The 25,907-nt window shown below is 41.0% G+C and overlaps 1 protein-coding gene across 5 annotated transcripts in view; it reads left to right on the top strand.

The window, feature by feature from the left end:
• Positions 1-25,907, top strand: part of SHTN1 (shootin 1) — a 95,150-nt gene that overhangs the window by 9,061 nt on the left and 60,182 nt on the right. For 2 of the 5 annotated variants that reach the window (XM_045878939.3, XM_064595315.1), the window contains exons 2-3: positions 4,612-4,664; positions 15,499-15,559. In XM_045878939.3, coding sequence (XP_045734895.1) covers positions 4,624-4,664; positions 15,499-15,559 — 102 coding nt within the window. In that variant the 5' untranslated portion in view covers positions 4,612-4,623. Of the gene's footprint in view, positions 1-4,611; positions 4,665-9,163; positions 9,291-15,498; positions 15,560-22,069; positions 22,165-25,907 lie in introns of those variants that run through there. The other 3 variants (XM_045878938.3, XM_054508419.2, XM_064595316.1) reach the window with 3 other exon arrangements.

The following is a 25,907-nucleotide window of genomic DNA, read 5'->3' as shown; positions in this document are numbered from 1 at the left end:
GATTTTTGCCTTAGGTATGTGGGGAAGGTTTCTTCCAGGAAATGACAATTGAATTGCATTGTCAAGGAGGAGGTAGGGAAGATGGGGAGGTGAAGGGAAAAATGTTTAAAAAGGCACCTGGGTGTGAAAGGTCTTAGAGGTATGAGGGACTGAGTGATGGTCTCTAAGGCTGAATGGCAGGAGTGGGGATGGGTGTCCCAGGTTGTGAAGTAACATCTTGGTGGACTACAAGAATGATGTAACCAGGTTGCCTTATTACTATGCTCACCATCTCTTTTGTGAAGAATGAACTTGGGATAGAGGGAGGCTAGAGGCTACATGAGAGGACTTTACCATTATTGAAGATTAGAATCAGGGCAGACATACTATAGAGGAAGGGCAGACTGGGGAGACATTTTAAGAGATGGGAGCAATTTCATAATTCGTTGGAAGGTGGGAGAAAGAGAGGAATCAAGGCTGATCCTGAGGTACTAGCTTGAGGACCAGGTCGGTGATGACCCCAGAAGGACATCATGCATACGGGAAGGAGGAGGTTTGGGTGAAATGGAGTTTGATGAATTCACTTTCTAACATGTTGAGTTTGCGGTGCTTGTAGGCTGTCTGGATAGAGATGTGCAGGATAGTCCTGCCTAGCAGAACTTCCTGCTGCGATGGAAATGTTCTTTGTCCGCTGTGGGCTCCGGAAGCCCCTAGCCACACGTAGCTGTGGAGCCCTGGAAGTACGGCTGGTGCAGCTGAGGAACGGGATTTTAAGTTTTCTTCAATTTTAATGAATTTACACGTGGGTTAGCCACATGTAGCTAGCGGCTCCGTATTCGACAGTGCAGGTCTAGAAGGTATTGGTCAGGAAGTACTGATCGGGCACTTACCCTTGGGATAGGGTGATTAACCTGCCCAGGACTGGGAGGTGTCCAGGGACACTGGGCTCTCTTCTTCTCTAGTCTGTAACTGGGAAAGTCCCGGGCAAACCGGGATGGTGACTCACCCCAGCCAGAGGTGTTATTGCCTGTGTTTATGAACTTTAAGTGTCACGCTTCTGAAACGACCAAGTCTACTCATCTGATTTCTGGGCTGACTATGTCATGATTTGCAGCTTGGAAAGAAAGCTCCCTTTCTTGGCATTAGGGAGTTGGAAAATGGAAAACCAGCATGATTCTTGGAACACGTGCTCTGCCTGATATTCTCCTTGTTTTCTCCACATCTCCCTTTTTCTTCCATTCTGTACTCTTACAGAGTGATTCCCCTCCCTGGCTGCACATCAGAATCGCCTGGGGTGTTCACTTCTCAAACAAATATGGTGCCCAAGGTCCACCCTAGACTAGTTAAATTAGAAACTTGGGGTGGGGTGGGTGGCGAGGGGGCTAGACATCTGTATGATTTAAAAGCTCCCCAGGTGATTCCGATGTGCAGCCAGGATTGAAAAGTATAGTTCCCAGACATGCTTCCACTTCTTTGCCTTTTTTTTTTTTTTTTTAAACTACAACGCACTACAGCTGATTGTTAGCCCCCTTTCTCCTTTTATTTGGGTAGCAGTAGTCGGGTTTCAGAGATTTTCTGCTCTGCCAGCTTTCAAGCCATGTACGGAGGGCATTAGGGAGCAGCCTGATCTCTTACCATGCACACAAGATCTAATGTACTTTGCTGTATCAGTAACAATAAGCATGGCTGACATGCACTGAACATATAACATACCTAAGCACTCTTACACCTTACATGTTAGCTTACTCTTAATCACCATACCATGTGAAAGACGTATAATTCTCATTCTTATTTTCCAGAGGAGGAATCTGCGATTTAGAGAGGTTAACCAACTAGACCAAAGTCCCTTGGCTGCACTTTTTAATTACTGTGCGATGTGACCTTACCGTATATTGAAATCCACTGTACCTGAAACCCAGGAGATGAAGTCTTCCCAAGCCCTGGGTATCTTTCATGTGGCAGAGCGTTCGTCCAGTTCATCTTTACTTTTGCATTGGTTACTTCAAGGTTTGGAGGATCTGTATCATCCAATCACTTGAGTTGTGTGACTCACTTAAAAAATTTCCAAACTCTGAGCCAGTTCTGAAACAAAAAGAAGGCTTTCTCTGTGACCCTTTAGCATTGCCAAAAAAGAAGTAGCTGAATACTATAGGTTACTTCAGTTTTTGCCAGTTTTGCTGAGGATGGGGTTACATGTGTATTCACTATGGGGTGTGTGTGTGTGTATGTGTGTGTAAATCTTGTTTAGGACAGCGAGTTTGGTTTTCTAATTTCAATGAAAAAAATATAAATACATGTTTTTCTTTCCATTTATGCCCTGTTCCCCAGGTGCTCCCTTCCCACTGGGAATTCTGCCCATACTTTTCCCATACTTTTCCTCTCCATTCCCTTTACCTGGCTTTATTTTTTTAAGTTGCACAGAGTCACAAGAAAGCACATTGTCTGTGGTTTCCATTAAGGCACGATAGGTGAAGGGTTCTTAATTAATGCTTTTCATGAAGACCCTATAGTTGAGAGTCTGCAATGTTTCATCTGGATTCTATTGGCAACATAATGGAAGAATAGTATCGGTATTTTTAAAAAGCTTCAAAGGTGTTATCTAATGTTTTAAATAGAAAAACATTTTCTTAATGTCATTATGAGATCATGGTTTTATAAGCCTTTATTGTTTGTTTGTTCATCTGTAAAGTAGGTCATCAAGAATAGAGTGGTAAATCAATCTTGATTTTTCAACTTCATCTACAGATACTTTCAAATGTCAAGTAAACTAAAGTCTCTCAGTAAAATATATATTTATATTTTGAAAGAATATTAGATATAGTGATAAGACTTAGGACCATGACCGTAGACTACCCAGTGCGTAAGTGTATATTTTTAGAATCTCTTAGTTTTATTTCTTTCTGTTAAAAAAGGGGGTCATTTTATTGATTTTTCATAACCAAGGACAATTTGCTTTATACCCATTCGTTGGGCTTTGTGTGGTGGTGGCTGATGAGGAGCTGGTGTGTATAAGACTTCATCCTGTGGTCACTCAAATGTTTTCTGTTGAAAATGTAATTATTTTTAAAAAGGCTCTATCTTTACCTATATACATTCAGCTGTTTTATTGGCTGTCGCATTTTCAGGAATTCTTTTTGGGTGTGCCTTCAACAAAATTGTCCATTAACTCTTACGTAGATGGTCAGAGAGTGCCAGTAAAACCTATGGGCATTGGTGGTGTAATCCCATAAATGCTTGTTCATTTGGTTGGATTTAAAAGTTGTGGTTAGGGGCGCCTGGGTGGCTCAGTCGGTTAAGCGACTGCCTCCGGCTCAGGTCATGATCCTGGAGTCCCGGGATCGAGTCCCGCATCGGGCTCCCTGCTCAGCTTGGGGTCTGCTTCTCCGTCTGACCCTCTTCCCTCTCGTGCGCTCTGTCTCTCATTCTCTCTCTCAAATAAATAAATAAAATCTTAAAAAAAAAAAAAAGGTGTGGTTCTACAATCACCATAGCTATTCTAAAGCCTTTGGATCACTGTTGGAGGACATAAACGATGTACTTCACCATGTGCATCGTTTGTTTTTGGGTTTTTCTCTGTTCCAGTGGTTAGAATCCCCCACTTCTAGAATTAATAACCAGATGATCTGGGATGTTCTTGAAGTCACTGGTTTTAGTTTCTTCTTTTCTATCACCTGCTTATTGATGGAAATAGGAAACTCTACTTGTCTTTTCTTTTTTTAAGGAAAAAACTGAGCTTTTTGTAGATAAATCCCAATTACATTTTTTTCATAGGTACAAGTATAAAAACCCAGTCTGATAACGGCCTGGCTCGGTGGTGCCAGTCAAGGTGCTGGTCCGGGAGTAGGCCCACCTTACGCATTCTGCTCTGTCCTTAATGCTGGATCATGCTCTGTCTTCCCATCACATGCTGGAAACATCGTATTCTGAACCGTGAGGCTATCGTGGTGCTTTGGCTAAGAGACGGATATGGGTGTTCAGGCTACTTTATTTGTCTGGCGATAGAGGGTTTTAAATAATAAGTTGCTGTTTTTTTCACATAGTTGGAAATATTTCCAGACGGTTCACGTATTTTTCCAACTAAGTGAAATGAATCTGGCTGGTATCTGGTCATGGCTTGGTGGTAGATGATCTTGCAATGCCTGAAAATAGTTGTTCTTAGCTGAATGCTCACAGTGTAAACCTTTTGCTCTGTGGATAAAGCAGATGTGTGACACCGAACCGAATGTGTAAGCTGGCATTGTTTTCTGGAGGCTGATTTTAAAAATAAACCTCTGATTATAGCACCACAGACTTAATGGTGCTAGAAGGAACTTCAGGGAGCATCCGCCTGTCTCCTTTCACGGGACCCAAGTGCTGAGCACCAAAGAGAAGTGATTTGTCATAGGTCACTTATGGCTCCGAGGTCTTTCTGTGACCTTGGGAGAATTAGAAATTTAGCTTGGTGGGCTCACACCGGCTGTGGTCTCTTTTTCTTTCTTACTCTTAAAAGCAGAAGCCCTTCTTCTGTGGTCTTTTCTCTCCCCCATCACCAACATACTAAAGAGACAATAGAGATGAGTTGGATCCCGGGTTTTCCTACAGTAAACTTTTGATGGTATTATAACGTTGCTTTCCTTTTTTTTTTTCTTTTAGCCATAGGCGAATATGAAGACCTCAGAGCAGAGAACCAGAAAACAAAGGAGAAGGTTTGTACTTTACCCTTTCTTTCCTTTCTTAGATGTGTGAAAGCCTGGACGGCATGGTGCATTGTTCTGCCACCAATTTCAGTTAAATGCGAATGAGAGTTTTTTTCTTTTTTCTTTTCTCCTGCATGTGTGGTTCAAGCTAATATCAACTCCAGGCTCCAGATGGTAAAGAATAGCAGGCATGCCACAGTGGCGCTGCTCTGGGAGATTAACTACTCAGCTAAATGTGCAGCAAGGCACCAGGCCAAGCAACTCAAGCCCCCAAGAATTGTACTTTTCCCCTGACAACCAGATTTGGGACTCTAGTGATGGAATTGAAGGGAAGACACTTATCTTTGGGGCTTAAGACAGAGTAGATTCTGGAGAGAACTCTTTGGCATTAGTCATTGGTGTTTAGCCCATCTTCTTTCATAAACCTTTTTTATGCTCACGTCCTCTTAAGTATATGAATAATATACTGGAGGTTGAAAATCACCCACTACGAAGATGGTAACGCCTGGTGCATGTTTTCGGGGGCCCTGGCAGTTTTATTTTTAGACTGAAATCATTGAATTCTACTTACCTTTTTAAACTACTTACCTTTTTGTCTCTGCACATGTCCATCCAAGATTTGTGAATATTTGTTTATGTATCTTTATTCCCCGCACCTGCAAATTCAGGGAGGGGCAGAAGGGGGGTCTAAGTTAAAAAAAGAAGAGAGTGCTCAATTGAACTGAGAAGTAGGAGACAGAGAGAGAGAGAGAGCAGAGCTGTCCATTATTGCTTTTAGATAGAAACAAAATTTGTGTTTAGAAATTACCTTGATAGACTAAATATTTCAAAACTTAATGTCCTTGGCCGAAAATTAATAAAATATGTCCTTCGTAGTTATTGAAGCAGATGGTCATCATGGCTATAAATTATGAGACCTTGTGTTTAAAATTTGAGAGTAAGATCTGTAATGAAAGTGGGCAGTGGGCCGAATATTTGTAAAACCGTTGGCATATTTGAGACCATTTATTGGGTTCTTAAACATCATATTTAAGTTTTTCACTCATATTAATTGGCTGCCTATATTAGCTGTAACGTGGTTGGTGATATTAATGGTATGAACTCTAGTTCATATAAAAATGGATTTTGAGACCATTATTTTTCACCCAGTTTTAAGGCTCCTTTGCTCATCTGCAAATAAATCTTTGATGTTCTGTGAAATCGTTTCTTCTCTTCTTTCCATCAGGTGATTTAGGGAATGGTAGGTAGGTGAGGGTGATGAAGATCTCTGTGATAGAAAGTGGTTGGTGCATGCATCTCTAATGTGGTAAGAAAGTCCCAGAAAGATAGTTTGACAAGATTCCTAATTCTAACATAGTAATGACCCCAAATCATAGATGTCCTGAGGATGCCAACAGGCGGGGAGTTTGTGCTTAGATCCTGGTTCCCTGATGCCCCATAATCTCAAGAGTGGACCCAGTGGGGGATGATCAGACCAGGTAGCTTGAGCCTCTTTGCCCAGATGCACAACCATCTTCCAGCTCTAGGAAAGAGAGCCAAGAAGTTACCAGTTGAGTCTTTTCTGTAGGTGTCCTGGCTTAGGAGGAAAGAGCAAGACAAGTTGGAAGGGTTAATTCAGGAGAACTCTTTGACTTAACCCAGAAGACAAGTGGAGAAAGCAAACAAGTGTCTTCATGTGATGGAGAAGGAAGGATATAGAAGAAAATGAGAAACATGAGAGGCAGAAGAGTAAAATTTTTTTCTTTCTTCTCCTCCTCTAATCCTTCCTTACATATAGATCTCACATTGCCCTAAAAATAGTGCACAGAGAACAGAACCTCGGGGCTTCACAGAGTCATGTTTGTTCTATAAACATCCGTTGCTGGTGGTGTTGATGATTATTTAACTGAGAGCCACTTTCTGCAGTGAGTTTTTTTTTTTAAAGATTTTATTTATTTATTTGAGAGAGAGAGTGAGAGAGAGAAAGAGCACAAGAGGGGGGAGCAGGAGAGGGAGAAGCAGGCTCCTCGCTGAGCAGGGAGCCCGATGTGGGACTCGATCCCGGGACTCCAGGATCATGACCTGAGCCGAAGGCAGTCGCTTAACCAACTGAGCCACCCAGGCGCCCTGCAGTGAGGTTTTTAAGTGAACCATCTGTTACACAGGTGGAATTATAGGTAAAATGCATTTGGTAAAAGGAGGACTATAAATTAGTTTTGCACATTAACTATTTGCATGTTTCTCTATATGGAATATGACCTAATACTTCGGTAACATCTGTATGCATTACTGACCTTTTTCTGTGCTAATTCTTTAAAAATAACTTAACAGAAATGGGAAGAAAAGAAATGAATGCAGTATGGAATGCTGTGGTTGGGTAAAACAAAAAAGAGTGGTTTTAAGTTCACTGCATTCTGTTTATCTTCTGTTAAAGGACTAACAGGCTTACTATTGCAGATTTTTTCCCAAAAATGGGGATGGGGGCTATATTACAAAGGATGGAAGTATATAATAAAAGCCTTTTATACAGCATAGAATGAGTAAAAGCATCCATCTTTAGTTCTCGAGGTAGTAAATGGAGAACACTATTTCCTCTGGCAAAGCACTTTCTTGTGCCTGGCCGAGTGAGCTTTGTCCAGGCCATATCCGCAATATACATGGCCATCCTTCCCTTGTAGCCCCAAACCAGAGTTTAAAGTTAGTCAGGATCTAAAGTGAATCTAAAGTGGAAGTCCTTTTGCCATAGTTAATTTGATCTGGGGGAATTTTGCACGAGTGGAAGGGACCAGAATAAATTCACTGCACGTTCTCTCTCCCTTCTACGTGTCCACATTAAGTCTGTCTTTGTTGCTAGATGATGAACCTATCAATGAGAAGAGACAAAGGGTTTGATTTCTTTGGATAAGAGCTTTTGATGCTCTCTTTGGAATCTCCTCTGTTGGGACCAGTGGTAGGACATGAGTTTATGCTTAAGGGGCTGTGTTTATTATTAAGAAGCTGCCATGGGTCACACACACTCACTTACGTTCCTCTTCTGATGCTCCAGACAGCCCTGTGTCGGCTCTAGTGCACAGAGAACAGAACCTCGGGGCTTCACAGAGTCGAGATTCATACACGGGTCTTCTGGCCGCAAATGTTCCTTTTGAAGCGGGTAAACTCATGGGAGCTGATTGACTTTTTCCACCAAGGTCTTCGTATTATTCTTCGTTCTTTGTTGTTAGCTCATGAATTTTCCATAGCAGATTATCAGACTCAGGACTTGTCTTGACCATCTGTAGGTTTTTTTTTTTTTTAAGATTTTTATTTATTTATTTATTTATTTATTTATTTATTTATTTGAGAGAGAGAGAGAGAGTGAGAGAGAGAGCGCAAGAGGGGGTAGGGATAGAGGGAGAAGCAGACTCCCCGCCAATCAGGGAGCCCGACGTGGGACTCGATCCCGGGACTCCGGGGATCATGACCTGAGCCGAAGGCAGTCGCTTAACCAACTGAGCCACCCAGGCACCCGACCATCTGTAGGTTTGAACTTAAAAACCGAAAGTTAAATATCACATCAGTCTGACGTCAGAAACATCAGGTGTGTGAGTGTGTGTGCATGCAGATTCTGATATAGGTGTGCCAAGGGGAAGAGTAGACTTGGAAGGGTGGGCCAATGTGTCAATGATCTTTTCCTTTGCAGTTATCCCTATTTAAGAAAAATGTAATGTTGATCATTTTCTGGTTTTTCTCATTGTCTTTGAGGATGGAATCAAAGTCTGTTTGAATTTATAAGGAAAGCTTTTTTAAGGCAAGACTGTTGAATGCCTTCTGAGTACTGGAGTACAAAGAAAAACATACGAAGGTCCCGCTCTTGAGTAAAACCACTCTAATGAGGGACATGGGCACATGGACAAATGATAAATTATACTGTTGTAAGTGAATGTCTGGGGTTTGGGGGTGGGATGGGAAAGGGACAAAAAGATAATGATCCTAGACCATGTGACAAACTCTTATTAGCTGTTAATGCTTGGCTTAAATGTCCCTTTTTTTTTTTTTTTAAAGTCTTCTCCAACTTTTTCTCAAGCAGAATTGTTTACTTCTTTGTCATAAAACATCTCTGTATTTCTTATTTACTTATCACCTTTTATCAACCAAAATTATCAAAATATTATATAGGGTACGAGTAAGTTGTATGGGGTTGGATTATAATGTAAAACGTTCAGTTTTTTTTTAATGTCAGGGTAAGTGGAGATTATGGAAAGGGTGCTACTTTTTATTATTTTTTGCCTAGTTCCTAAGTGACATTATCAGCAGTATGTTAAAAAGTAAGAAAGCCTATCACATGAAAGTCAACAAGACTTTCAAATCTGTTTTTTGAGGTATGGAAAAATAGAAGACTATATATTTTGGAATCAACCAAATAAAATGTGATTGTTTGCTCGTGAAGCAGTCCCCATATTCATACGTTAGTCATGCTCCTACAATTGAAGGGCATTCCCCTTATGACTCATTCAGGATCTTTGTCATAATTGTTTGGGGCTTTTTCCTGTATGGGGGGGCAAAGCCTCACTGAGCTTTTGGAATAGCTTTCACATTTCTCAGGGTGGCTGGGATGTGTGTGGAGTGTGTGTAAAAAGAAGGGAATGTGTATAATAGAAGAATATCTGCCTTTAAACAGTAAGTATTTATATTTAATATTATGTCTTGAGATTGAGTTTTGAAATGAATACATGTTTAAGTGGCTGATTATAAGTCGTTTGGATGAGCTACTGTAACAGTGCATCAGGCGGATCTGTCAGCTTGCCAGGAACAATGAATGAAAGGGAATGAGGCAGACACTTTCCAAGACTTATGTTTCAAGAAGCAAGATATATGATACTGTTTGCATCTTGGCTGCATTGTCTATTGTTAGGATTTCTTTCTCTTGTGTCAATTTCAGAGGTGAAGGTCCCAAAGTATTTTATTTAAAAAAAAATCAGCAAAGAAGCCACTTTAAAGAGCAAGATATGCATCCATTATGCTAACTGTTCATGCATAATACATCCACATACATGCAGTTTCTTTAGAACAGAGTGGCAAGTGGTTGTGCCAGAGAAAAAGTAATTACTTAGCAGTTTGAAAGTGAAAATGAGTCTCTTATTAACAGCAATCTATCCAGAAACAAAGAGCAAGGATCTCTGTTCTGATGACATGTGTTTCCATCTAACACACAATACCTAGAATTTGGAGAATGCTGTAAGACAGCTTCAGGGGGCAGCTACTGAAAATTGGAGGGAAAGAACTTTGAATTGGAAGAAAGAACGCCACCAAAAGAGAAAGAGAGTGAAAGGAATTCCATCTAAGTGGGAATGATTTCTTTTATTGTGTTCTTTAAGGACAAGCACAGTTGAGTTCTAGCCAAACTTCCATAGGTGGAACAATAGGATTGTGCAGTATTATTAAAAATGATTTTGATGGTCCTCTACATGCATCACCAAAGAACCTAAAATAGGTAACTATGTGCAAATCCGATGCTGTGCATGTTTACGTTTTTAAATCTTGTAACTGGACACAAAGGGAGTGAACTTCCAGAAAAAGCAGTAGAAACGGTGGCGCGCTGAGACCTTTCCGGATCCAGTGTTAGAGCCTCTGCACCGTGTCCCTGTAGCGCAGCGTTTCCCCCCCTTAGAGCAAGTGTTCTTATAAATCGCTTGCTTCAGTGTTGATCCTTTTTGGTAGATCATAGGCGTTGTGAGAGCACGATGTTAGGTTCCCCCTGGCCTCCCCCCACACCAGCGCTTAACACAGCGCCTGGTCTATGTGGGTTCTGTGTCAATAGGTTGTTCAGGGCTCGGAGGAAGGAGATCGAGGCATTCAGGGATTATGGTAGATTCCCTCAACGAAGGCCCTTGCCTTGTGTACATTGTCTACTTTGTCGGTGGGGTGTGTGTGTGTGTGTGTGTGTGTGTGTGTGCGCGCGCGCCCTTCTTGGGCCCCAAACAGGCCTTTCTGTAGGTTGGCAGCCCTCCGCCGCATTCGTGCACCTTGGAGATCAAAGTGAATGTTTATGTTAGTGGAGGCTAGACACGATTCAGAATATTGGGGTTTTCCTTGCATTAACTATACGCACGGCAGCATATAAAGACGTCTTAGTATCTACAACTTCTCTGGCTCTCTGCTGAGCCTGTGAGGCAGACACTTTGGTCTAAACGGTAGTTGATGTGTGGGGGAGAAGGAAGGGAGCTGCCCATTTCGGGGAGGGGGGGAAGTTCAATGCTGCCAGTTCCCACTGGAGGCACTTACCTCTGCCAGTCATTCTGTCAGTGCTTTGAAATGCCGGCTGAGTCTTGGAAGCCAGGTATCTGCCTGGATGAGGCTCACAGAACAGATATGGAACATGGCCAGGGCTTCTCATTTTGAGACCAGGGTCTCTCCTATTCGAAACCGGCAAGGCCAGCCGCTGGTCAGTGCACCACTTCATAATGAGCCACCCTCGACTCTAGAAGAGACCTCATGTTATCCGGCTTGTGGAAAGTAGCCACGCTCAAGCTGCCGGGTTCTGCCCCGGCCACAAGCTCTCCAGAGGGTCGCTGGGCATCCTAATTCAGTGATGTGGGCCCTCACATCTGTTGCTATTGCAAAGTCTTCATGAGCAATTCTCACACAAAAAGAGGCCGTTTCTACAAATGCTGCAGCTGCCTGGGCAGGGTAGAAGAAGGGGCAGGATGGGTGAGGGGCTTTTGCAGGACACAGAGACGTAACCGTCTCCCGTAGAGGCCCAGAATCCTTGCTGACTTCCCTGTTGGTAGAAGGAGAGAAAGGTTGCGAGCTCTTTTGCTGGGTTCACCTAAAATGATGAAATAAGCGGATGCCTGGATTTCTGCTTAGTAAACGGGTGCATCCTTCATATTTTGTTCAGCTTTGGTGTGGGGATAAGTCAGCTGCATTTGCCGTACGTGTACGTCCCCCCTCCCCCCAACGCACACCCCTTTCAGTATCCGTAGCAGATGGTAAATTCTGTGGCTGCCAGTTTTATCATAATGTGGTTGCAGAAAATAGAAAGCAAAGCAAAATGAAGACCCCTGATAGAGTACAGCTGGGGTTGGGTGACAGCCTCTGAATTCTCTGGTGATGTCTGTAGGGTTCCTGTAAAAACATACGGCTGGATGATGGAAACTGGCTACTGGCATGATGGAATAGGACCGTGTTGTTGAGACCTGTTATTAATGAAAGCCCGTCCACCTGGGCCTTAGGAGCAGAGAGCAGGGGCATAATACTTTCCTTCTCGGAAGCTGGTGTAAGCCTCCGTAAAATTGCCATGTGTTGTTCATGACCAGTACTCGGGAACTGCATGGGAGGATCTTGTGTGATGTCAGTCGGTGGGCTTTTTCAGATCTGAGTAGGTAGAGTGCCATCCAGTTTAATGCTCTTGTCATGCAAAGTGTCAGTGAAAACTCTGACTTTTGATTTAAGTAACAATTCAGGTGGAGCTTTGAGAGGTATATAGAAGTATCCAAGTGGTATTAAGTCAGGGGCAGCGCTCCCAAGCACCAAATCTTAGGTAAAGACAGTTTTTCACAGGGCGTCCTACACCTTCAGAAATGCCAGATGAAGAAACATGAAGTTAATTTGAAAGTAAAACAGCAGAGGGACACCTGGGTGGCTCAGTCATTAAGCGTCTGCCTTTGGCTCAGGTCATGATCCCAGGGTCCTGGGATCGAGTCCCACATCGGACTCCTTGCTCAGCGGGGAGCCTGCTTCTCCCTCTCCCTCTGCTGCTCTCCCTGCTTGTGCTCTCTCTGACAAATAAATAAAAATCTTTAAAAAAAAAAAGTAAAACAGCAGATTTGATTTGGCAATCATAACTCAGGAGAGTGAGTCTAGTCAGAAATTGTTTCTTTTGTGCTTTAGACTAAACTGTGCATTGTTGGAGGTGGGTGTGCAGACTGGCAAGGGGGTGGGGAAGCACCGCATAGACAAGCCACATTCTAGAAGACAAGAAGAACATTCCTGAAACAGCCGGCCAGCAGTCTCTGTCTGGTGGGGGAAGGATCTCAGAAAGCTTGTTCGAGAATCCAGAACTCTAGTGTTTAGAATTTTAAACACCAGAAATTAATAAAGGCAGTTTATTTGTTAAGTTGGAAGTAGAAACTATATTAGACAGCATTACTTTTTTTTACAGAGGAGAGATCCGTCAAGAAAACCTTAATGAAAGAATATGCATCCTCCTTAAGGAAATGGCCCAGCCTGACCCCTCCTAAGTCAGGGTTTGGTAAACAGCCTTGCTAATTTAGAATTAGGACTTGTTTTGTGTACTCTTGCCAGAACGGATTTACCCAAATGAATGAAGATACAGACTTTCCAGGTTTCAGTTCTTGAGACATTAAAGGGGAAGACCGGACTGTTGACTTAATTTTTTTAAATTAAAAAAGATATTTTAAAGCACAGAGAAGGGCAGAGAATAACAACAAATGTGTAACCCACAGAATTAACTGTTATTTTGGGGTGGCTGGGTGGCTCAGTCAGTTAAGCGTCTGAGTCTTGGTTTCGGCTCAGGTCATGATCTCAGGGTCCTGAGATGGAGCCCCACGTCAGGCTCCGCGCTCAGCAGGGGGTCTGCTTGAGATTCTTTCTCCCTCTCCCCCTCACCCCACTCTCGTGCGCTCTCTCCCTCTTTCTCAAATAAATAAATAAAATCTTAAAAAAAAAGAATTAACTTTTATTTTTTTTTTAAACTTAAAAAAATGCTACAGATATAATTGAAGATCCTCTGTGACACCCAGCCCTGGTCCCCTTCCCTGTATTTTAAGAGCTAACTAATGTGATAAATTTTGTATGTATCCTTCTATTTTGTCTTTTTATATTTCTATATATGCCGTATGTATCATGAAATATACATTTATAGTCTAAGTCTCTAAAGTGATTTTATTGGCTTAAGGTATATATTAACATGGATTCTCCAACTCCTTTTATTCACCATTATGGCTTTTGAGGTAGAGGTTGACACATACAGCTTATGTTCATTCATTCACTGTTCTCTAACGTGTTACAGGAATATACCATGATTTATGCTGAATGTGTATGTAGAACATTACTAGAGATTCCAGTAATAGAATCTAGAAGTGGGATTGCAGGGGTGCCCGGCTGGCTCAGTCAGAAGAGCAGGTGACCCTTGATCTCGGGGGTGGTGAGTTTGAGTCCCACGCTGGGTATAGAGATTACTTAAAAATAAAAATTCAAAAAAAAAAAAATAGAAGTGGTATTGCTGAGTCATAGGGCGTATGCATTTTCAATTTTGATAGTTTGTTTCCAAACTAGTTATGTTTCTGGACACTCCCACCAGCAGTATATGAGTTTTCAATTCCTGATAGCACATTTTTTTAGTTTTTGCCAGTCTATTCAGTGAGACTATCTCACTGTCTTAATTTGGGTTTTCCAAATTATCAGTGGCATCATAATTTTTTAGCCATTGAAATTTGAAATAAATATCCAAAGGCATGAAATCCCAATATATTTATCTGGCACAGTAGGATTAAAATATAATTTAAGGTTTTGTTTTACTGAGGCGCCTGGATGGCTAAGTCGGTTAAGCATCTGCCTTTTGCTCAGGTCATGATCCTGGAATCCCAGGATCGAGCCCCATGTCGGGCTCCTTGCTCTTCAGGGAGCCTGCTTCTCCCTCTGCCCCCGCTCATGCTTTCTCGCCTGCTCACTCTTTCTCTCAAATAAATAAATAAAACCTTTAAAAAAAAAAAAAAAGTTGTGTTTTGCTCACATGACCCTCTTGTTACACAGTATTATAGTATTCCCAGAAAATTCAGATTTTAATTATTGCTCTTAAAAATCACTTTTTAGGGCACCTGGGTGGCTCAGTTGGCTAAGCAACTGCCTTCGGCTCGGGTCATGATCCTGGAGTCCCGGGATCGAGTCCCGCGTCGGGCTCCCTGCTCAGCGGGGGGTCTGCTTCTCCCTCTGACCCTTCCCCCTTCTCATGCTCTCTCTCTCTCAAATAAATAAATAAAATCTTAAAAAAAAAAATCACTTTTTAAAGTTTTAGACCTTTTTGATGAAAATCTTTCTAAAATGTGTTATACTTAACCTGTTTTGTGAAATCCACAGTAAGTTGAATCAGTCCTCATAATGAACATGAGGTGTTTATAAAATTCATTAATACTTTGAGGGCCTGTTAAAATAATGGATACTTGTTTCTATACCAGATACCCTGAAAGGTCCTCATGCTTTAATAGTTATTTTTGGCCTTTATGGTCTTACCTCCTCCTGGTGTTTTCAGTGAGTCCTCCCACCTTTTAAAACTAAAAATTAGTTTATGTAAATGGTATATGCTTATTTGGAATATTTTATATTTTCTCATTTTAATTTGCTACCTTCTATTTGGAATTCTAAGCATATGAGGGTATTTTTCCTTAACTGAAGATTTCAAGGGGGCGCACGGCAGCAGTTTTGTCTTCAAGTAGGTATCACTTCTGGCTGTGCACCAGTGTTCTGGAGAGTTCTGGAGAGTTCGTCGCTACCCAGTTTCAGGGAATCTGACCTGCAGATGTGTGGGGTGTTCACTGTATTAGCAAAATACCTACTTAAAAAGAGGCACGTATATTCTCTTAAAGAATGAGTAATTTGAACTCAAGGATGTTAAATTGGTCTGTTCCTGAGGAGATAATGAGCAGTAAGATGACTCATTATCTTGGAAGGTCCAAGGCAAGTGGCCAGATACAGATGGTACAAAGACCACGCTGGTTGAGTAGTGTAAGTACCATGTGACCGTTAATGCTTTTTAAAGGTTTTTAATTTTTGTTTTCATAAAACTGTTACTGTTTATACGTTTGCTCTTTCTTGCCTTCCCAAATTTGTGACACACATTTAACATTTCTGTGTTTTCTCCTTTCAGTGTGACAAAATTAGGCAAGAACGAGATGAAGCTGTTAAAAAACTGGAGGAATTTCAGAAAAGTATGTAAGCATTTCGTTGGAATTATTATAACACACATAACTGTGTTTGGGAATTATGTGTGTAGACACGTCCCCTGTGTTTAGTTGCTGCTGCATTGGGCATCCAAGAAGGCAAGAATTGTCTTCCCATTTGCCCCCCAAAAAATGTCCTGACATTACTGTGATTTTCAGACAAATGGAATGACCATTATTATTTCATGAGTATGTTATTATAAAAGAGAGTTTGCACTTGTTATAAAAAAAATTTTACTATGCAGGACAGTTAAAGGAGAACAAAAATTGCTTGTTATCTTGACTCTTTGAGAAAAGGCAGTGTTAGCATTTTATAGTCTTTCTGTCTTGGTCTTTTATGTGTGGGCAATATTTATGTCTACAAAAAATAAAGTCACGCTTTGCATTCGGTTTTGCAGCCAGCTTTTTTCAGTGAGTGGTATATTATGGTCATCTTTGCATGTTAGTAGGGATGTATATTTTTTCCTGTATCCTATTATGCAACAGTACCCTAATTTATTTAAACATTCAATGATAGATGGGTTATTTCTGAGTTTTAGATATTCTAAGTAATGCCATGTCAAGTATTCTTACACATCTTTACAGTGGTCTGATTTGTTTCTTACATTAATTCATAGAAAAGGAATTCTAGTTAACAGAACTTACACATTCTTAAGAGTCTGAATGTTTGAGATGGCCCTCTCACCAAGGCATGTTGTATTCCCACAAAAGCTGTAGTAATATTCTAAATTTTTGCTGTGGTATTTTTGTGTGTTATGCAAATCTGTCATTACCTTATCCTCTAAGACAGAATGTATCTGATCACACTCAGAAGGATCAGAAGGAAATAGGTCATGGGAAAAGGACCAGACCTTAGCAGGAAAAGATGGCCCTCCCCCTTGGAAGCAGGGTCTTTCTCCATCTTTCTGCAGATGCTGTATCAGGCTGTTTGATTATATCGTAAAGTGTTGACTTGGTAACTACACAACAGAACATTTTATTCTTGTTGAAAGTTAAACAGCCATGAAAATGGAGCATTATAGTTCATTTCAATAGCCAGTTTATTTCAAGTGTCTGGTTGTAACAAAACCTCAGGGGAATATTGTTGATGTTACTTTTCTTTGGAGGCCAACACGCTATGACAGAAATACCTCTTATTTGTGAATGTATGAATTGCAATTGCGTAGGACTTTCTTCTTCTCTAATGCAGGATTAATTTGATGTCCTTACACTTTTGCTGACACCGGGTCACACTGAGTTATACCATCGACATTGTTACCAATTCATGTTCTCAAATTAATTACTGATAGTGGATTGGCATGCTGTGTGTAGTAGGAATAGTTCAAGTTCTTAGGGTCGGACTTATAAAATGCTCTGGTCGGGCAGGTAGTAGGCATGTTGCTTCTTGCGTTCTGCAGAAATGGAAGGAGCTTCTCCCCAAATCAGCCTACCTTTAGAGTAACATGTAAACTGCTTTCCTCTCCCACTTCCTTTTTCCCTTTGTCTCTTCCTCTAAATATCTTTGATAGTTTTACAAAAATTCACATTTTTCCTTACGAGCAACTCAAAGCCTGAAAGAATCGATTGAAAGGTTAGTACAACGATCTTTATTGTTGTATGCATTGAATTTTTGACTTTTCTAAGTCTGCTTAATTAATTTAAAGTTTGGACGGCAGGGGAACAGAATGCCGACTCTTGACTCCGTCTCAAAAGAACAGAAAATGGGGACGACGAAAACTCGAAATATTTGTTAAAACATTGTGTCTGGGGTAATCGTTGACGACTTTCGAACAGAGAACAGAATTTCCGATTTGGAAGGGATTGCAGCGGTTACCACTGGTAAAAAGCACCATTTGATGTGCACCCACGTAGTCCTGAGCAATTTCTGCATTAGTCAAATTGGGATAAGTGACCCTGCCTCATAGGCTGTTCAAGGAATAAATGAGATAATTCATGTAAAAAGTGCTGAACACAGTGCCTGGCATTATGGTTTAAGTGCTCAATAAATGTTAGCTACTGCCACCACCATCTCATTTACTGTCCCATCCCGAGCTTGGGTGCCCTTCAGTGTGAAGAGGCTGCGAGTCAGTTCACGAGTGAGTTTTCAGACCCTGGTCTTGGCCCTTGGACAGCCCTGGGGGAAAGTATCTTCGGGCGCTAAGTTGAACGTTGCCTGCCCGTCATGTTCACCTACGAGGCCCAGATCTCAGTGAGGGAAGAGCTCCCTTAGGTCGGCGGGCTCTACTCACCTAGCTGACCATGCTCTTCTTAGCTGGTTTCATCCGTTTCTCCCTGCCATTCTCTGCCCTCCGCCAGCTCTTCCTGAGCCTCTTCTCCTGTCTTCCTGCACAGAGCACCACTGCAGAGCAAAGCCACGTTCCCTAGGGAGACAGATCCGTGTGCGAGAAGTAACTAACGGCCTTTCATGTCCTTCAGCCAGAACGTGAGAGCCTTTGCTGTGTGTTAGGACGTACCTGTTTTCCCACACACCTGCCAGTGCATCACTGTTCCCACACTGTGTGAAGACCTCTCAAGTGATCTGACGTTGCAGGAGAACGTACAGCGTGTCCACCACGTATGCTGCAGAGACATCCTGCATCTGGGCGTTGCTGAGGGTTGGCTGGATGGAGAGGAGTTTTGCTCAGGGCAGTCCCATGGGTGGTGTCACGTTTGAATACAAGTTAGAAAGAAGCCTAGGAAATTGGAGTGGCCTAGAAATTAGTTTAGCTGGGCTTTACCAGTTAGAACTGTATTTTGGGATTATGCTACTTGACTTCTCTGGGCTTCGATGTTCTCAAATAGAAAATTGCTCTGATGATACCTACCTCCTAAGACTGTCGTGAGGACTCAGCACAGGACAAGTGGAAAGGGTTTCGCAAAGGCTGAACACACAGTTGGCCCAGTGGTGGGTGATGGTGGTTGTGTCCTAAGCAGTTCCGTTCTAGAGAGAACATTCTTGTAAAGGGGTGTTCACAGACAGATCTAGGCCTGATAGATTTTTCCAGTCACTCAAGCAAACACAGACGTGACTTCCTAGTTTATACCTAGCAGTATGCCAGGTGCAAGAGAGTCCGATGTGAGTAAAGCAGAGTCTCTGCTGTAATGCTTGTAGTTAATAAAAGACAAAAACAAGTAAAAAAGAAAAACCCAGTTGCCCTCCATTCCACGATGGCAAGTATGTAAGAGTGTTTTGGGGTCATGAAGAGGATAAAAAAATTCTGCTGATTCAACTAGACTGGTGGAAGCAATCATTGATGTACTTGTAGGTTATGCTTCTGAGTTGTCAGAGTCATTAAAAACAACTCTTATTATGGAAAATATCAAGCTTATTATACGGAAGTGAGAAAATAATGCAATGAACCCCCATGTATCCATCATTCAGCTTCAACAGTTACCAACTCCTGGCCAGTCCACTTTCATCTCTGTCCATACATCATTCTCACTGACCTCAGACTATTTGGAAATGCCAGTCATCATATCATTTAATGATAATTTCATCATAAATGAATATAAATATTTCAATATGTGTTTGTAAAAGACTAGGATTCATCTTTCTTCTGTTTTAAGCCTCCATGTCCTCCAAATTACAGGTATTTTAGGTGTAGTTATCACTCATGATCTATGGATATTATGAGATAAGCCTGAATTCAGCACCATAGGACCAGTCACTAAATGAACAAATTAAAGTTTTTTTAAAAAAACTTTCATCCTTTGAAAGGTGCAAATAAAATTATATGTTACAAAAATTTCTGTTTTGTGTCATGTAACCTGACTTGTGGTTTTAGCAATGGGGTCGTGCTTTTTAAAGATATAAATGCCCTCTGAAACATGTTATTTTCTTTTAAATCTAGAAAGTCGATAGGTAGGTTTCCTTGCTCCCTATTTAGCATTGAGATAATTTTTTTAAACTAGAAATCAAAGCACAACTTTTGATTTCTACTGTTCCCTCTTAGAGGAAGAGATTAAAAAAAAAACGTATTAGATGGGGCCTGCTGTATGAGAATTGGAGAAAAATGTGGGCTAGTGCTGCCTGTGTAAGTTTTATCAAGTTAAATTACAGGGCAGCTTTTTACAAAATGTTCAGAAAATAAGTGTGTGTGTGTGTGTGTGTGTGTGTGTGTTTCTTTTTGCTGGGCCTAAACCTTGCTATGTGGAATGATTTTTCCTTACTCTTCCATGAGCAAGAATGTTACTGAATAAAAAGTCAAATTCCTATGAAACATGCAGAGTGTTTATGTTTTTGTTATGATGGTGGAAATACCAGATTGTGGCAGAAGAAGTCAAGTAGTTAAGGCTAAAAATTCAAAGTAATATTTGATGTTGTAAAAATTGTATAGGTTTCTTTTCTCTTTCCTTCACATTTTTGAAGAACCTACCTTGTAAACATAGTGATAAAATGCCAAGAATATTAGGATTTTAAGGAAATAATAGAGCCTATTATTTAAACTACAATATAAAAGGCAATTATATTGATGAAGAGCTACATGGGCTTTGTGTGTGTGAATAAACTTGGCCTGTGTTCAGCTTCTATTTGTTCTTCTGGCATAAACACATATTGTGTGTGATTCCAGTTTAATGGGGACCCGTTTGTATGCCAAGCAGCTGCATTTTAGGACCTATTGCGTGATTTCATAGCTCTCTGAAAATTGGTTCTATTCAGAACAAGAGATAGAAGAGGAGAGGGGGGTGGCGTGGAGGGGGGGTGGGCAGAGCCTCCACACACAATCATTTCTTTTCAATTGGAGCCAGAAAGGTTGATGACAACATGACCATTGTGTTATAATGATAAGACCACTAAGGCATCTGTACCTCTCATCAAGGCTCACACAACAGCAGATACAATTTAATTCACAGCTCTGTCAGCGTTGCTGATACCATTATGCCGTCTGTCTCCACAGTTATAATCACTGTCCTCGGAGAAATGCAGTTGAAATGATCTTGAGCAGTCAAAGAAACTCTCAATTAAGGCTGCCACTTCCAATGTGTCAGATTGTGTCTTATGCACTTGGTACAATTTTCACTTCCAATCCTGTTTATTTACCATGTCTACCAGTAATTACGCTTAACGTGTCATTTAGTGAGGGGGGCCCCTGCCAAGCCGATTATTGGGTGCTGCTGTACCATTGAGTGGGAGTTTCTCGAAGTCAATGCCATCAGCAGCTTTTAGGCCCTGATGGGATGCAGTAGTAATGTTGATAATGCAAGTATCGTGCTCATCAAGTCATAATTAGATGCCACTCAAATGTGCCACTTGTAATAACAGTGTTGATTCATGTTTTTCTCGGTGACTGCAACTACTAATTAGTTAAGTGGTTTTTGGTTGGCCTGCATTTGCTGCAGATTATTATTACCCCTGAAAAAATGTCAAGGTTAGAGATGTTTCTGGCCATTGAGTGCTGCTTTATGAATTTGAATATTAACATAATAAGAACTTTGGACAGACTTAGGAAGTAATACGTTTTTGTATTTAATTTGGAGGGAAATTTCTTTCCCCCGAGTTTAATCATAATTGCAGGTTAATTAAGCTTAAATGAAGCAAAAGTAATCTCTCTTTGTGTTACGTGAGCCCAGTGCTTTTTGCCTAACTTTGTGGGGTTTCACACTTGGGTGTACTTCATTTTTCTTTTTTAAGCCAAACAAATGTCAATAAGCATACACGTCTATAGTGAAGTTTAAGATTCCGAGCATTTTCCTTTAACTAGAAATGTGGGTGAAAGGAATTGGCACTTGGCTCTCCCTTGATCTTCGAAGTATAATTCAGGTTCTAAATTACTTTGTACCTTTGAATCTCAATTTGTATAAACCAGCTACTAAAAGAACCTGAAAATTACTATTTTTCAAGCATTGGTAAAGTGTCCAGGAAAATTGTATTTTTCTTCCAATCTTCCTGACAGTCTGTGATGCAAGAAGCATCCGCTTTCATTGTCATAGAGTCCATAACTCTCGTTGCTATACTTTTCTGCCCTGGAGTTTATTAAATCACAGTAACTACTTTAGCACTCATAAGGAAGGCTGTTGTATACTGACCTGAGCTAAACTGCCACATTGTTATTCTGGTTAAGGAGATCGAGTTGAGATTTAATTTTAAAAATTTCTCACTCGCTCATTTTCCTTATTAGATCCATGTGTTCTGTCCCGCTAAGAAAAGGAACTCACGTTTGCCACTTTTTATTTAGGAGAGATTCTTCCGTCTAAGTTAGTGGACGTGTCTGTCTCCGTGAACAGCTGCATAGAAAAGCGACACTTAAAAGCATCCTAACTAGCTTTCTGAAAAATGTGTGCATTGGCAGTGAAGGCTCTTCACTGCATTCTTTTTTCTCCCCCTCCACGTCCACATATTGGCTAAGACTCAATCAGGGCAGCATCTTCCACGACTTTTTTTTTTTCCCCCCTCCATGCTAGCTAAAGGTCTGGCGAGCTAAAGAAGTGAAGTATTCTGAGTCATGGGACACAATGTGTGGGCTTCTGGAATCGCTGACTAATCTCTGAATGCTGAGACTTTTTTCCCCTCATTCCTAGTTTCTCACATGGTTATAGAGGAAGTCAATTTTATGCAGAACCATCTTGAAATAGAGAAGACTTGTCGAGAGAGTGCCGAAGCTCTGGCGACAAAGGTGAGACTCTTCAAATAAGGGAACTCTACCTGCGCTTTTTAAAAAAATTTCAACTTGCTTTTGTGAAGAGTGGCCTCCTATCTGCTTTTGCTTTTCTAATCCATTGCCTCTGCTCTGATGAGGAGGGAAAGTGTCTAAAGTGCTGTAAATTCTCGGAGTCCTAGAATAGGATTTTGTAAATATCTTAATGCCTAGGTTCTTTCCATTGTAAAGGGGGCATTTGTATGTGTGCATTTCAACATCGGTGCTTTTTGCCTCTGAAAAATGGCCCCAGAGTCGTTCGTTCAGCTGGACTTTCTAAGTGTCTGTGCATTGGGTGAACAGTTTAAAACAAACCTGGTGTAACATGAAGGGGTGCAGTGAGTGTTTCATGTTTGATTTAGATGAAAAAGTCAGCCTCCAGCCGTACATTTCAGGTGATTATTTGTGAAAGCAGAGTGAGGGCATGCTGAAGGTGACCTCCAGTGCTTCACTGATTGCTTCTCGCTGATGAATTTACCAAGAGTGTAATTTTCTATATTCTGTCTCATCAGAAGTACATTGTTATTAAAGAATCTCTGTCTTACGTATTTTGGGTTGGGTAAAATGCACCTGAACCACTTCATCAGAAAATGGATTACAGCAATTTTTAACCAAATATCATTAGTAATGCCGGTTGTGTGTCTTTCTCTCTTCCCCATCACCTCCCTCCAAAGTATGTCTTTGGATGTGACTGAAAGTCTGCAAATCAATCAGCCAATCTGTCTATATCTCTCTCTATTTAATTTGGATGCATTAGCAGTGTGCTTGCTAGAGGTATTTGCTTAATTGTTTGTGTAATGACACTACATTAGAATTCATAAGATAATGCAGTCAGAACCTAAGAATATAAACGTGTGCATGCAACTCCTGTTATTCATTTGAAGAATACACAGCAATCCAGACCATTGCTTTAAAAACAGTGATTGCGTGGGTGCTTTCCCATCATTTCTTCTGCGCTACCCTTCATTAAGTGTTCACTGGTTCACAGAACTGGGTGAATTCTCTTTTCGTATCCTTTATTCTTTCTTTTGCAACAGGTAGAAAAAGATATCTTTGGAGCATACTAGCTGCTCTGACTCTTGCAGTGGCTAAGTCCAGTCCTTGTATTTTCTCTTGCTATCGATAAGTATCCTTGTTGCCAATAGTACATGCAAAATGAGAACACGGATTACCTTGCAGGGCTGGCAGAGTTAATGGAAAGCAACAGTTTGGGAGGCAGTATATACAGGTTTTATTCCCAGTGATGTCATTTTGGGTATATGTGACTTTGGGCAAGTTATTAGTTCTGGTCTCCGGACTGCTGTAGTCTCAACTCAAAGGTCAGGATGGACTAGCGTTAGGACCGCAGGGAGAATGGGACAGACTTTTCCTTTTTCCATGATGCACTCCACTCATGGGTCTGTACAGTCCCCTTTAAAAAAAAGATTTCATCCCCGCCCCTTCCTTTTTTTAGCTAACAGGTGACTTGGAGCAAGAGAATGCACCTCTCTGAGCTACAGTTGCCTTGTCCTAAGTGTCAGGGTGGACCAGCATTGATTACTTAAGAATATCCTAGACCCACTGACACTGGGAGTGCGGCCCAGGCCGGCTGTGTGCTGAGAAAGCTGCCAGGGGACTGTTGTCTTCATCCCTGGTTATGAACCACTGTGTTACTAATCTCAAAGGTCAGTTTTATAATTTAGTCTTGACAATAGGATCCTTCCCTTACACGGTTTGTCTTCTGTTCATGAAGTCTTTCGAAAATGGCCGTATGGTTGATTTTTGAGGATACAATGTGACCTCGTGGGACTTGGAATAAAAACAGGTCAGAAAGCCTATAGTTGTGCTCATTGGACTTGGAAGATACTACAGCTTTGAATGCAAAGTTTGGAAGCTCCATTATATGCATGATCAATAAAGTAGCACAACCTGATTTAGGTATCCCAATTATCATTTTTGAAAGTAGACTCCTTTTTTTTTTTTTTTTTAAGATTTTATTTATTTATTTGAGAGAGAGAGAATGAGAGACAGGAGGGTCGGAGGGAGAAGCAGACTCCCTGCCGAGCAGGGAGCCCAATGCGGGACTCGATCCCGGGACTCCAGGATCATGACCTGAGCTGAAGGCAGTCGCCCAACCAACTGAGCCACCCAGGCGCCCAGTAGACTCCATTTTTAAAGCAGCAAAGTTTCTATAAATTTATTCTTATTTTTCTAAATCTTTGCTCTCAGATTAATGACAAATGGAAGGTTTAATTCTTAAGATGCAATTTGCATAATTTTCTTAAGAGCAAGGGTGGCTTCTTTGCTAAAATGTGTAGGTTAAACTGATAAATGTAGACCAGTTATTTAAACCATATGGTTCAGATCTGCTTAACTTGCTTATTTTGTATCTTTAAATATTCATTAAGCTGCACCCAATATAAAAACTGTTTAAATTTGAATGTAGTAGAAGATTCTGTTACTGTAGGGTTATAAAAGATTTATTTTTGCTTTGTGACTTAGAATGGTTCCAAAAAACAGTTAGCATGCCATTAACATATATAACTTGATGAATAATAACTTCAATGAAATTGCTTAGCCAAAATTTGTGAATTCAGAGTTTTTAAAAATACCCAGTTAGTATGGTTATGAGATCTTTATGTACATAAATCTTATGTTTCTTCCTTCAAAATGTGAGAATGATGTTTCAGAGGAATTTCTTCTGTGTGGCTTTTTTTTTTCTTGAAGAGTAGGCTCCTCACCCAATGTGGGGCTTGAACTCATGACCCTGAGATCAAGAGTTGCATACTCTACCGCCTGGCGGGCACTCCATGTGTAGCTTTTTTCTTGAGTTAGTAACTTTGTTAATGAGAGTAGGTGTATTATAGCCAGATAGTGCTGGTGGATTTTGGTGCCTGGCTTGATAGAAAGAGGCATTAAACTCTTTTGAGGTTAGAACTGTTAATGAACAAGTTATTAAGTATTATTGTGACAGTGGCCCAGGGATGAGCCTATTAAGCACCAGATGGCAAAAATTAGTATTTTTGTGCTTTTGTGAATATCCTGGAGGAAGAAAAAGTTGCATGGATGTGTATCTTGATGGAAGAAAACTAGCTGATAAAGTATTCCGAAACGCACAACCTGAACCTCTTTTGTTACTATTAGGAGTGGATACTGAATTTTTCCTGCATGTCCGTCACTAATGTTAAATACTTTCTGTGTAATATCTCACTCAATCCTCATGTTATGGGGCAGAGGCTATTTTTATCCTTAGTTCGCTGATGAAGAGACTACCACTCTGAAAGATGAGATTATTCTAGAGGCAGAGATGTTGGATTATAGAGCAGGATTCTTAACTCTGACTTTATAGAAATGGGTATGGAAACACTGCCTTTCTCTATATCAAAGATTCTTCATATTGATGTGCATTAGAATCACCTGGGACCTTGGAGAGAGTACTCTGCTGGGTTCCACTGCCAGAGATTTGGGTCTGGTGAGAGCCTGTGCACTGGGATTTTTTAAAAGCACTCTACAGATTCTAATGTGCTAAGCTGGAAACCATTAGTTTAAGTATTAGGAAACAGAATTACAAATGAAGGCTTGAGTGTTTTCACTTTTTCCTTCAGTTGTGATTTTCTCCTGCCATTCAGAAAAGATGGCATCTTATCAGCCAGGATCCTTGAGCCTCTGGTGCCCCACTGTAGCATACATGGTGCCAAGAACCCACAACAGGCTTTACATGAATGTTTCGTCTTAAGGGAGAG

The sequence above is a fragment of the Mirounga angustirostris genome, unplaced genomic scaffold (genome assembly GCF_029215605.1).
Source record: "Mirounga angustirostris isolate CCGP_5_RB_7025 unplaced genomic scaffold, mMirAng1.0.hap1 SCAF_6, whole genome shotgun sequence".
In the NCBI taxonomy this organism is placed as follows: domain Eukaryota; kingdom Metazoa; phylum Chordata; class Mammalia; order Carnivora; family Phocidae; genus Mirounga; species Mirounga angustirostris.
This window is presented reverse-complemented; position numbering and strand designations above follow the sequence as displayed.